Source organism: Melospiza georgiana, chromosome 3 (assembly GCF_028018845.1).
Source record: "Melospiza georgiana isolate bMelGeo1 chromosome 3, bMelGeo1.pri, whole genome shotgun sequence".
Lineage (NCBI taxonomy): Eukaryota > Metazoa > Chordata > Aves > Passeriformes > Passerellidae > Melospiza > Melospiza georgiana.
The window spans coordinates 23,522,191-23,535,283 of record NC_080432.1 but is presented as its reverse complement, the minus strand read 5'-3'; the positions used below and the strand labels follow the sequence as shown (position 1 = coordinate 23,535,283).

General features: G+C 45.7%; 2 protein-coding genes across 2 annotated transcripts in view; both read left to right on the top strand.

Moving 5' to 3' along the window:
* Window positions 1–711: 711 nt before the first annotated feature.
* Window positions 712–6,807, top strand: EPCAM (epithelial cell adhesion molecule). Its single transcript, XM_058019896.1, has 9 exons — window positions 712–1,091; window positions 1,141–1,523; window positions 2,103–2,343; window positions 2,622–2,687; window positions 3,898–3,961; window positions 4,323–4,424; window positions 4,577–4,774; window positions 5,161–5,202; window positions 6,306–6,807. The coding sequence occupies exons 1-9, from the start codon at window positions 712–714 to the stop codon at window positions 6,345–6,347; spliced, it is 1,518 nt and encodes a 505-aa protein (XP_057875879.1). The 3' UTR covers window positions 6,348–6,807.
* Window positions 6,808–12,605: 5,798 nt separating this feature from the next.
* The window catches only part of MSH2 (mutS homolog 2), a 48,735-nt gene continuing 48,247 nt past the window's right edge, over window positions 12,606–13,093 (top strand). The window contains exon 1 of the mRNA XM_058020947.1: window positions 12,606–12,856. Within this exon, the coding sequence (XP_057876930.1) occupies window positions 12,637–12,856 (220 nt within the window). The 5' untranslated portion in view covers window positions 12,606–12,636. The remainder of the gene's footprint in view (window positions 12,857–13,093) is intronic.

The following is a 13,093-nucleotide window of genomic DNA, read 5'->3' as shown; positions in this document are numbered from 1 at the left end:
TCCTCCTGGGCAACCTGGCTGGGCTCTGGCACTACCTCCCATTTTGTAGCTTCCCACAAAGCTGCGCTGCTCAGAGACAAAGCACCCGGGACTGCTTTTCCCGGAGCGAGGAAATGAGGATCCTGCAGTACCAGGAGCGAATCTTCAGGGCAACCTTGAGCAAACAGAGCAAATCTACTATGTATTCCAGAAAGGAACCAAAACCGAAAATAAAAACTAAACGCGTGATCAGTGAAGAACCTTACGAAAGTATTTATTCTATATAGATAAGCATTTTAATAATAATAATAATAAAATCAGCTTTTTAATTTACTGAGGAATTATCAGAATTTATGTCAAGCTCGGAGTAGTTCACACGGCCCCCTGGATGCGAACAAAGCTCACTATAAAGTGCGAGCATTCCCTGCGAGTATTCCCTGCCCCTTTATGTCCGCTCTCAGCTCGCCGAGCGGGGAGTAGAAGCACCCCCGAGGGAAGAGCCCGGGGCCCGCCCCGAGGCTCCGAAGGTCAGCGGCGGGCGCGGGAAGCCCCGAGCCGGGAGGGCTCCGCTCCCCTGCCCGTGTGTCACAGGACAAACACGCCCGGGAGCTCCCGGGATGAGTAACACTTTCCCCTGGGCGGCGGGGCCGCTGTCCCCCGGCTCGCCGCCCCCCTCCGCGCAGGCGGGGCGGTTTCACAGCACGGCTGCGGAGCGGGCACGGCCGCTCCCCCATGGCTCCCGCAGGAGAGGCGCTGCTGAGGCCGGGAACGGGCCCCGCCCTGCCCATCCAGTTTCGCCCAGGTGCGGCGGGAGGAGGGGGCGGCGGTGGTTTAAGAGCGCGCCCGGCGGGCCCGGGGGAGGAGCCGCTGCCGCTGCCGCTCCCCCCGCGCGTCCTCCCAGGTGTAACCGGAGCCGGGAGGGCGCGGCGCAGCCAGCACCAGCACCCGCGGAACCTGTCGGGCGGCTCACAGCGCTCCGCCGCCGCTCCGCGCACACACCGCTCCCGCTCTGCCCGCGGCCCCGAGAACTCCCCCGGCCTCCCCAGCCATGAAGCTGCTCTGCGGGGCCGCGCTGCTGCTGCTCTGCCTTGCCGCCACCGCCGCCCAGAGTTGTGAGTGCCCGCACCGGCCCGTCCGCTCCGCACCCCGCTCCTGAGGGAGCTCCGCGTCCCGGGACCCCTCCGGGCCCCGCTCTTGGCTGGGCGCCCTGTGCCCCGAAGGCGACACTATTCCCCCGCAGCGGGCAGGAGGGTCTGGCCCCGATAGCGCCCCTTTGTCCGCGCCCCGAGGGGAGCCCCGCCGCTCGGGAAGGGAGGGAAGGAGGGAGGGAGGCCGGGGGGACGCGGGGGAGCGGGCACGCCACGCCCGGCCGGGCCGGCGCCGCTTTGTCCTGCCGTGGCATGGCGGTGCCCCTCACGGCCGCGCTTCCCTCGCAGCGTGTGTGTGCGAGAAGAACAAGCGCGTCACCGACTGCAGGATGGACAACAGCGGCCGGTGTATCTGCCAAGCCATCGGCTCCGGAGCCACCGTGGACTGCTCCACCCGTGAGTAAAGGGCCACGGCAGGGTGGGTGGCACGGAAGGGAGCCCGCGGAGCGCCGGGGGATTTGTGGGAATGACCGCTGAGCTCCCAGCAAACAATGGAGGCAAGGAAGGAGTTGTTCTTCCTGGTCTCCCAGGTCAACTGGTGTTGGAAGAGAAGCGATCAGGGTTTCTCTGCTTGTACTGATGTAGGCTCACGCCTGCTCCTCAGTATTTGTCCTCCAGTGGCAAGAATTTCTTGGAAGATGAACGTTTAGCTTCCTTACAAGCACATATCCTCACTTTACCTACAAATCTAGAGGGGACACCTCTAGACAAGACCCACTCTGGGTTCAAGATGAGCTGTGAGGAATGGAAACTGTAAATCCCAAGGCTGGGTTTGTTGGCCTTTGCCTTGAGAGGCTGCCATAGCCCAGTTGTACTGATTTTATACGCGACCTACACATCAGCCATCTGCTCTGCCGTGCAATGGCTTCGGATCTGGTTGTCGCTGGTGTAACCCGGTGTTTGTGCGGACTCGGAGCTCCGCTTTGGACATGCGTACTCTGCCGCTGCATAATGCGACTTTCTGGCTGTTTTTAGTGACTTCGAAATGCCTGCTGATGAAAGCAGAAGTGATGGGCTCCAAGTCGGGTCGTCGTGAGAAACCAAAAGATGCGTTTGAAGATACCGATGGTCTTTACGATCCCGAGTGTGAAAACAGCGGCGCTTTCAAGGCGAAGCAGTGCAATGGAACCACCTGTTGGTGTGTGAACACAGCTGGAGTTAGGAGAACTGACAAACACGATGCTGACCTGAAGTGCAATCAATTAGTCAGAACGATGTAAGTTTTTCAACAGGGTGTGCTGTGACACGAAAACATTCCTGTGTAAGGCTCTGCCTTGTGTGAATGATGCACTGGGGATGAATGAAGATGGAGCAATCAACACTTGGTTATTTGGCTGGGGTGGTTTTCCTTCAGAAACAAGGAGATGTTGAGTGGGTTTGGGAGAGACTTTGCTTGCCTTGGTTTTCTCTCATTGTTCTGGTTTTTTAGCCTGGGGTTAGTTTTTTTGTTTTGTTTTACATGCATGTACTTCAAGAATATTCATTGTACTTCAGGTGGATCATCATTGAAATGAGACATGCTGAGAGAAATGCTCCTCTGAACGCTGAATCTTTAAAGAAGTAAGTGATGATAGTAATATGTCAGGGTAGTGTATGTATGTCCCACTAGATATCTAGTGTGTTTCTAAATAGTTGCTATAAGCAGTGACAGACCTGTGAACTCACTTGTAAGACATTTTAGAAGCAAGCTGCAGATTCTTCATAGAATTGCTTTTATTTGTATTTGGAAACAAAGTAACTGCTAAAGAGATTCCCTTCCATTTAAAATTGCTAGTTTTTTCTCCCCTCAAATCAATATACTAAAAGAAATGGAAGGTACTGAGTGAAACTGATCAGGAAGCAAACTGACAAAAATGGCAGAATGACTACATAGAAGCAGCAGGAGGAAAAGGAGAGTTTAGCCTTTTTTCTTTTTTTTCTTTTTTCTTTTTTTCTTTCAATTTTGTTAAAACCCCACTTGTCGCTATTAGGTCGCCTCCTTTCCAAATCAAAAGCTGCTGCCCTCTAGCTCTTCTTCTGAGCTTTTCACACTGTAAAGCTCTTTTGTCTAACACAGGTGATTATTTTACAGTAAGTGCATCTTCACTCTTGGGAGTTATTGAACTCTAGCATGAAGAGAGTGCACTGGGTTTGGTTGGGGCAGAGTTAATTTTTTTGGTAGCAGTTGGTGTGGTGCTGTGTTTTAGACAGAAACGGTGCTGATGAATTCACCAGTGCTTTAGCTGCTGCTGAACAGCACTTACATAATGCCAGGGCCTTCTCAGACTCACTGTGCTGCCCCAGTGAGTAGGGTGGGGATGGGCAGGAGGCTGGGAGGGGGACAGGCTGACCTGAATTGACTGAACAGATAGCCTATATTGTATGATGCCACGTTCAGCAATAAATCCGGGGGAAAGTCTCTTGCCAAGCGGCCACTGCTCAGAGGTTGGCTGGACGTTGATCCACCAGTGATGACTGACTGCTTTTACATCACTTGAGGTTTTGTATTTCCCCCACCCAGCCCTTTCACTTCCCAAACTGTCTTTATTTTAAACGATGAGGATTGTTTTGGTTTTTGTTTTTTTTTTCCCTTACTTTTACCTTTCTGATTCTTTTCCCGATCCTGCTAGGGGGAAGTGAGTGAAAGATGAGGTGAGGGTTTAGGTGCTAGCTGAGCTCCACCCACGACAGAGACTGCAGGAGAAAACAATTGCACCAGTCTTCTCTACTTGTCAAATGATATGTGTGACAAAATGCAGTTTTTACAGCCATGGCTTTGGTGTCCTTGCAGGTTTTTCACGGACACCATCACCAGTCGTTACCAGCTGGATAGCCGCTACATAGCCAATGTTCTGGTAAGGGGCACAGGGAGTGTAGCAAAGTATCAGAACTTCATTTTGTTTTTAAAACTCGTGTTTGACTGATGCAATACAGCATGAGTCCTAGTAGAAGCTCTCAAAATGGTGAGCAGTTAGCCAATGGCTGTATCTGAACAGAAATGCTGAGAAATGACACTGCTCTCCTTAGTCTGTAGATAACTTCTTTGCTTCACTAGAAATGGAATTTGAATCCTACTGTAAACAGTTGGCTTGGGTTCAAGAACTCTAGACTTTATCCAGGATGCAAGTTCACAAACTGGATCATAATGTTTTGGTGATTATTCAATAGCTGGATTCAAAGTATCTCTTTCTTAATACCACATTATTTTTTTTCCAGTATGAAAACCCTTTAATTACTATTGATTTGAAGCAAAACGCCTCACAAAAATTAGCTGGAGATGTGGATATAGCTGATGTGGCCTACTACTTTGAGAAAGATGTAAGTGTGTCGTGGGTCAAACCAGAGGCTGGGTTTGTGTCTTGCACTGCACTCGGGTGTGCTGGCTAAAGCCAGGTGAATTATTCTTGTGATGAGATAAATGCCTTACTGCAATGTGAATGAGCAAGTCTGTCTTTTCCTCTCTACTTTAGGTGAAAGGTCAGTCCATCTTTCATAATAATGCTGGGATAAACGTCAGCATTGACAACGAGCCAGTGAAGCTTGAGAAGACAGTGGTCTACTACGTTGATGAAATAGCACCAGAGTTCTCCATGAAGTCCCTGACCGCCGGCGTCATTGCTGTCATTGTGGTGGTACTGGTAGCAATAGTGGCTGCAATTGTTGTCCTGGTAAGCTCCAGCAAAGCAGAATGGTGCTGGTGACAATTTGGGAAGTAACAGCACACGTGTTTGGGTTCTGATGGAAAGTCTTTCTTTGCAAATTGGCCTGTTCTTTCAGTCCTGGGAGGTGGGAAACTGGTGATGGGCACGCTGTCACTGTTTCAGGTTACAGCTGAAGGGTGTCACCCGGAAAACAAGTATGGGAACAATTCACAGAGGTGAACAAAGTTCTTCCTGGTTTAAAGTAGTTGAGAGTGACAAACAACCTCCTTTGTTCCTGCCTCACATTGGAAGGATAGGGAACAGGCAGCTCCAAGTTGGTGCTTTTCAACTCAAAACCAGATAAAGTTACTTGTATTTCAAGACTTTAAAAATATTGCATCCTTCTGTTACAGGTCCTGACAAGGAGGAGGAAAGGGAAGTACGTGAAAGCTGAGGTAATTAATTTCTGTTCCTGGTGTATGTGTGGGAAGGAGGAGCTTGACCACAATCCAGAAACTTTAAAGTTTGCTTTAGGTTAAAAACTGGCTTTGGGTGCCTCAGGTGTGTTCAAGGAGACTGAAAGTATTCAAATTCTGCAGCCAGTTTTCACCTCTGTGTAGTTCTGCACTAGTTTCAAAGGCAGCTGGTGATTGCTTTTCCCAGGGCTTAGGGGGCGGGGTTCGGTTTTTCTGCAAGTTCTGCTTTACATTTGTAAAGCAAAGGGCTGTGCAATCCACAGGAAGTGCTGATAGTCTTGTTCTGTGACAAGGCCTTTACTGAGGTATTTGCATGGATCTCTCAGTTCCCATTGAGAAGCTATTCCCAATGGTGCTTCACCCAGGTGTGGAGCCTTTTGTGGAGGAATCCAAACAATGTTGTAGCAGCTACACAGTATTGCCTGCTTCCTGCATGTGCCCTAAGTAGTGATTATTTTTCTCTTTTTTTTTTTTTTCTCCTTTTTTTTTTTCTCCTTTTTTTTTTTCTCCTTTTTTTTTTCTCCTTTTTTTTTTCTCCTTTTTTTTTTCTCCTTTTTTTTTTCTCCTTTTTTTTTCTCCCTTTTTTTTTCTCCTTTTTTTTTCTCCTTTTTTTTTCTCCTTTTTTTTTTTTCTCCTTTTTTTTTTTTCTCCTTTTTTTTTTTCTCCTTTTTTTTTTCTCCTTTTTTTTTTCTCCTTTTTTTTTTTCTCCTTTTTTTTTTTTCTCCTTTTTTTTTTTCTCCTTTTTTTTTTCTCCTTTTTTTTTTCTCCTTTTTTTTTTTCTCCTTTTTTTTTCTCCCTTTTTTTTTTTCTCCTTTTTTTTTTTTTTCTCCTTTTTTTTTTTCCTCCTTTTTTTTTTTTCTCCTTTTTTTTTTTCCTTTTTTTTTTTTCTCCTTTTTTTTTTTCTCCTTTTTTTTTTTCTCCTTTTTCTTCCTCCCGTGGGTTTGTCACGATTGATTCTGTTAGTGTTGCATCAAATCTCTTTGCTAATGAAAATCCAGGCTGTTAAGTCCTAATGATTTACTAAGCCTTAAAGTTTAGAAACAGCACAGATGTTGATCTCTCCTCTGTCTCCTCCCCTCCAGGTGAAGGAAATGAATGAAATGCATAGAGGGCTGAATGCTTAACTAAATCAACTGAAGGCAAACCAGATTACAAGAAAGAAGACAACAAAAACGTTGGAGGCATGAATCTTAATTTCCTCCTGAAAGGGAGGCAATTGTGCTCGCTTAATGATTGTTAAAACTCTTTAACAGCCAAGGCTGGTAACCATTCAGCTACTTTTACTATTTGTTGAGAGTTAAATGCCCCATCTTACTCAAGTAAAACTTAACTGTTGCTCCCTGATTTTATTTTTTTATGATGATGAAACGAGTCAACAACTGCTGTTACTAGGGTTTTGGAGCATACATGCCTAAATTGTTATTTTACCCTTGTGGGAGTTTTATTGAAAGTAATGATTTTGTAGCCATGTTGTAATGAGACTGTCTCCTGTGTAACTGAACACAACCTTTTTATGGCAGTTTGTACATATTTGAAGTTGCTGTAACTTTTTTATGACTTGAATTAATAAAACTTTGAAACAGGCTTCTAATTCTTCCATGGTGAAATGATAATCTGCTAAATTATCATGCTTACAAATTTGTAGTTTGATTCCTTAAAGCAGGAACCTCAGCATAGTTGAAAATATTCTAGAACTCCAATTAGCAGTTTTTATTGGCCATCTAGTATCTCACTAGCATGATATTTTTTCTTAAAGCTGTGAAAAGTATGCAACAAGAGTGAAATGATAATACACAGATTGTTGTATAAAAAATCAGCAGGCTGAGGATGCAGTCATTTCAGGAATTTACAGACTGATCTTTCCAATGCTATGTAGGTATTTAAAAATAGATCTCTACCCTAGGACATCTCTGTTGCAGGGTTGGGGGTGGGCAGGCCTGGCATCTGATGGTGAGAGCAGTTTTTACTCCATTTACTGTGATTTTGTCTGTGGCAAAGCTGCAGCACAGCAAGGAGCTGTTTCTGCTGTTATTCCTGTTCTCTGCCATAGCTGTGGCCCAGACTTCCATGGGCTCTGAGCCTCCCAGGACAGGAGAGCCTGCTCTGGCTGTCAGGAACCTGTGCCTGGGATGTTGGCTAGCAATCCCTCCAGCAAATCTGATTTATAAAGGAAATGCTGTAACTCCTGTTGCCAAAGAAATAATGAGATTCAAGATAAGGAGCTGAATGACAAACCTTGTTACTAATGTGGTGTTTTGACCCACCCTGGCTAAAACAGGAAAAGTAGGATAAGCTCCTGGGAGGATATTCTGAAATGAAATGTGAAGCATGCCCCATCAGTGTGCCTGCTGGATACCACAGGGGTCTTGCTGAACTGTGCTGGTGTCACCTCCACTGTCACAGCTCACCAGTGTCCCCTCTGCCTCTCGCATGCATGGCTGTGGTGGAGATTGCCCAAAAATCCTAAAGTAGGGAATTTACTGGAATGTTTTGCAGCCTTTTCAGGCAGCTTTGTCAATGATAACTTCTGCAGGGCAGGCTCTCCCTCTGCTGATCTGTAGCATTCCCTTTCTCCCCAGGTATGCAGGCTATCTGCTGAGGTGTGATGAATTTTGTACAATTCTGTAAGCTGTTAAACAAATAAAGCCAAGTTTTCAGTAAGTTGTTCTTGTGGTGAGCTGTGTGTATTTCTGTCTTCCCCAATGCTTCAGTCTCCATCTCTACTTCCTCAAATGTCTGCAATATGGTATTCTCATCATTTCTTTCTTCTCCACAATATTCTAATGCCATTGTTTTCTCTCTCCTCCTCCTTCCCTCTCCATTTTTCACCAGGTTTGTTTCTGGCCTGTGGGATGGAAGGAGGTGTTGTGTGCTGTGCTTGGGCTGGAGCTGCACGTGTGCAGACTTGACTGGACAGGCTGGTCTGTGGCTGCTCTGTGGCCTGGACCTTGTCCCAGTTGGTTTGTTTGAACATCATCTTCTCCCTGCTTTTCCCACACTGCAGGGAGGCATTCAGATAGTTTTTCTTTCTTTTGTTTTTTTTATTTAGTGGAGCTTTTCATGTCAGATATGAAGCTTAGTGCTATGTTATCGTCTTCTTCCTTGTCAAATTTGCCTGAAACTAGCCAAGGGATTAGAAAACCAGAAAGTTTACAGAAATTCTTTAAAAAGACAGAGTTTACCTAAATCCACAACTGAAACAAATGCACAGTTTCTAAATTCAGTTACTATGGTACTAACATGGTGCTGCTCAGCTCTAAAAGTGGTGATCAGTGATAGTTTTTTCATTAGTTTCCTGTTCTAAATATTGGCTTTTGTGTTGTTCTATTTACTAAACGCTGCACTTTTTCAGCTGCATAGAAGCGTGCATTTATAGGAAAATAGAAAAGGATGAGGGGCAAAATACCTCAAAAATTAGTGTATTGGTATCCTGCAGCTTATTGTGTTTTATAGATTTTTATACCAAAAGGAGTCTAATGTGATGAAATTCAAATGGAAAAAAAAGTCATTATCAGATTGTGTCAACTCTCCACATATGCATATGATAGTTCTTTTCATATATAGAGCAGTATGGCAAAAAATGATTGCTACTAAAAATTAATATGGTATTAAATACCAAAATATTAAATGGTCTCAATTTTGATACTTGGACACCATTTCTAATACTATTAGAAAACATTCAGCAAAGTTAAAAAGAGAAACAGACAAATAGAACTTAATAAAGGACTAGTAGTCTCTGCATCAATTTTTAACTAGGTAAATATTCTGATACTTCCATCTGCCTTATTCATTAACTTCCTTACGTGAAGGAGCATATTTTTAAAATCTAAAGCTCCAAAGTTGAGATACCACGTTTCCTCTCTTTTCACATAATGTCATTTTTGAGAAAGCATGTGAAGGGTAGATTGAAGGTGTATTAAGACTGGATAAATGAGGGGGTTTTGTTACAGAGAGGGGTAGACACAAACTGCAAGAAACCCTAGTAATAATACATATCTTAGTGCCTGTGTACAACACAGGAAAATAGTGTTTGTATAGGCAAGGGCAAATCTATTACTTCCTTATGAATTATTACATTAGCAAATATGTATTATTATTATTACTGCAGAGTAAAATTAAATATATGTTTATGTAAAGACAATGACAGACTTTTTAGAAGAGGGTATGCTAATAATATATTTGAAAAAGCATGACCAATAAAGTCTATACAACTTTATTCAAAGACCTGAGTAATGCCAAAGCACATTTTCCACAGCTAGAAAATGAAAGGTCAGTGTTGCATGTGTGGGGTCTGTTGACTGTAGCCATTACCCTCCTGAACAGTCAGAGTAGTTTGGTAAGAGAAAAAACACTGTTTGTGAGCCATGTTTATTTATATCCTCACCTGCTGGACTTTGATCACCAGAACACACTGACTTTGGAAGACATGAAATGGCCAGAAGAATATTCTAGGAAACAGAAAATGCTAGCAGCTCTGCTGCTCCAGCTTTACAAGTGCTAGTCAGGGAATTCTAGCAGCTCCCAGGAGAGGCGGCAGTCTGGTCCAGGTCCATCCCAGGACATGCAGGCAGTCAGCCACACTGCAGGGGTGCCCTGTGTGTTGGGAATTGTTGATCCCAAACCCATAGATTTTTATGAATTTTGTTAAAATCCTTGTCTTAGCAGGATCGTGCAAGGGCAGACATGCACAAAAAGGAGGTGGTTTGTGATGGTGGAGGAAATGCTGACCAGTTCAGAGTGTGTGAAAACCTCACTCATGTAAGAAGTTATTTTTTTTCCTCTACTATCCTCGAAACACACTGCAGAATTCACACTTGCCTGCCAAGTAGAGCATGGCTGTGCCAAATCTGAGTGAAAAAAAGTAAACAAAAGAAAGTTAAAAGGTTCTCAACAAGGCAACAGCCATATTTTCTATTTTCAAACTTACGTTATCTAAATATTCTTATCCTGTTAGTGTTAAGTGTCTGCTCCACAACTCCTGTGCACACACAGTTACACATCAGTCTGATACCAGATCTTCTGGTGACATCCCCACCAGCTCAAAGGCATTAGAGCTGCCACAGATCACAGCTTATACCAATTAACCACTGGTGAAAATAATTTATGTTTTCTCTTTTTTTCCCCTGTAAAGTGGTTAAAGGACATCCATTTTCCTAACTGAAAACCAATTGTAACTTTCCTCTATATGCCTAAGAAGGTTTGTGGTGGTGTTTACAGGGGTCCCAGGATGAGGGAAGAGACGAGAATCTGACTCCATGTTTCAGAAGGCTCATTTATTATTTTATTTTATATATATATATTATATTAAAAGAAAATGATATATTAAAACTATACTAAAATAATAGAAGAAAATATTTCATCAGAAGGCTTGCAAGCAAAGGAAAAGAATGGAATGATAATAAAATGTTGTGACTGACCAAAAAGTCTGAGCCAGCTGGGCTGTGATTGGCCATTAATTACAAACATCCAACATGGGCCAATCACAGATGCACCTGTTGCATTCCACAGCAGCAGATAATCATTGTTTACATTTTGTTTCTGAGGCCTCTCAGCTTCTCAGGAAAATAATCCTAGCAAAAGGATTTTTCATGAAATATCATGGCTACAAAGGCAAAAAAAATAATTCAGATCTAGAGTAGCAGTTTTCCACCTGCCATGGGCATAACAATTACAGACATCTCATTCCTGTTGCTGCTGACAGGCAAGAGGAAAAGCAGGGAGTGTTCTGGTGCAGCACAGGGAAATAAATGGTCCCAGTTCAGAGCTGTGCTGTGTGGAGCTGCCCAGGAAGAACAACGACACACAGAAACAGGCAGGGGCTCCAGGGGAAGGCGATGGGTTGTGAGAGACAAAGTCTAAAATTGTCACAATTTTAAATTTTGAAAATTTAAAAGGGTTTATTAAACCTCAACAAAAATACAACAAAGGACTACATAAGGAAAAAGCTGCAGTGCTGGGAACTGCCCCTTGATCATACACATAGCTTGTTCATCTCAAAGAAGGATGCTCAGTGTTTTATACCCCTGGGGGTTGCATCAGCCAGCCCTGGCCCCTCCCAAAGTCTGTCAGTCAGCTCTTCTTTGCCATTTACCCGTGGAAACTGCTTTCTAGTAACTTGATTGGAGGTCAGGTGTTGCCATGCTGCACCCCCTAAGCAACAAGCCTTTCTGTGAAAAATGTGTATTTTGTGATTGGCTTTTTGCAAATATTAGAATATTATATGTGTTGTGTTAGAAAGTAATGCTGTATTAATTCTCTTAAGTAGTGTGTTAAATATAGATTTAGGTTATAACAAAATGTTAAAATAGAAACTATGCTAAGTAGGATGCTTTTTTTCTAAAGAAAGGACTCGCACTGAGATAGCAGCCACAGGACACCAAAAATCTTTCACAGAAAGAGAATTTATTGCTCCATTATGAGGAGAAACGAAATTCTTCCTGCTTTGCTCAGGTAGGACGACGCCGTCAGGATTCAGAGGAAGAAGCTGACACTGACCAGACAGAATCCTGTGTTTGAATGGGATTTATGCATCATGTATGAGCTGTATGAATATGCAACAGGCTGTTGCTTTTAAGGGTTAATCCTCTGTTAACGTGGGTCCTTTTCCGGGCTTATTTTGCCCAGAAAAAGGTACCCAGACGTCAGTAACTCTTTGTTTCTATTGTCTCATATTGTCCTAATCCTCATTGTCCAAATTATTATTATTTTAATTATATTGCTATTTTTATAACCATTTTATTGTCATACATGATGCATAAATTCCTTCAAACACAGGATTCTGTCTGGTCAGTGTCAGCTTCTTCCTCTAAATCCTGACAGTGTCTTCATGGCTGAGCGAGGCAGGAAGAAGTTCGTTTCTCCTGATAATGGAGCAATAAATTCTCTTTCTCTGAAAGATTTCGGTGTCCTGTGGCTGCTATCTCAGTGAGAGTACCTCATTCCTTTCTTAAAAAAATATCCCACATACATAGGTCCTGTTTTAACTACAAAAGTTACCTTTTAACTACAAAACCACATTTATCGTACTATTAAAATGTTAATACAGCACTACTAATCAACACAACAAGACATATAGAGTAAATATCTGCGCAGTGACATATTATATTCACTTTTCACAATTCTGTAATTCCGAGGTGAAGGAGCGCGGAGCCCCGGCCACGCGGCCCCGGCGTTGCCATGGCAGCGGCGGCGCGCCGGGCTGGCCGCGCCTGCGCGCTCCCGCCACGCGGGCGGCTCCTCAGCGGGGCGGGCGTGACGCGCTGAGCGGGCCCCGCAGCGATTGGGCGGGGCGGGCGTGACGCCAGGCGCGGACCGCGCGGCGATTGGGCGCCGCTGCTGGCGCGCCGGCGCGCGCGCGGCGTGTTTGGCGGGAGGCCGCGGCGGCAGCAGCCGCAGCAGCAGCACCGGCACAAGATGGCGGTGGAGCCGCCGCGGGAGGCCGTGTGGCCCGAGGGCGCGGGGGCCGAGGCGGGCTTCGTGCGCGCCGTGCTCTCGCTGCCCGAGAAGCCCGACACCACCGTGCGCTTCTTCGAGCGCGGCGACTACTACACGGTGCACGGCGCGGACGCGCGGCTGGCCGCCCGCGACCTCTTCCGCACCCGCGCCGTCATCCGGCAGCTGGCGGGGGCACCGGGTGGGTGCGGGCGTGCGGGGAGCCCCGGGAGCGCGCCCTGAGGGACGGACGGACAGCGGCGGGGGGAGGCCGCCTGCACCAGGCCTGGCTGCGGCCGGCCTCGGGGGCCGGGGGAGCGGAGGGAGGTGGCGGTGGTGGCCCCTGGGTGCTCCGGTAGTCCCTGGAAGCCCCTGGCAGCCCCGGGAGGCCCTGGCAGGCGGTGCCCGAGGCCGAGGCCTGCGGGTGTCACAAGCTCGG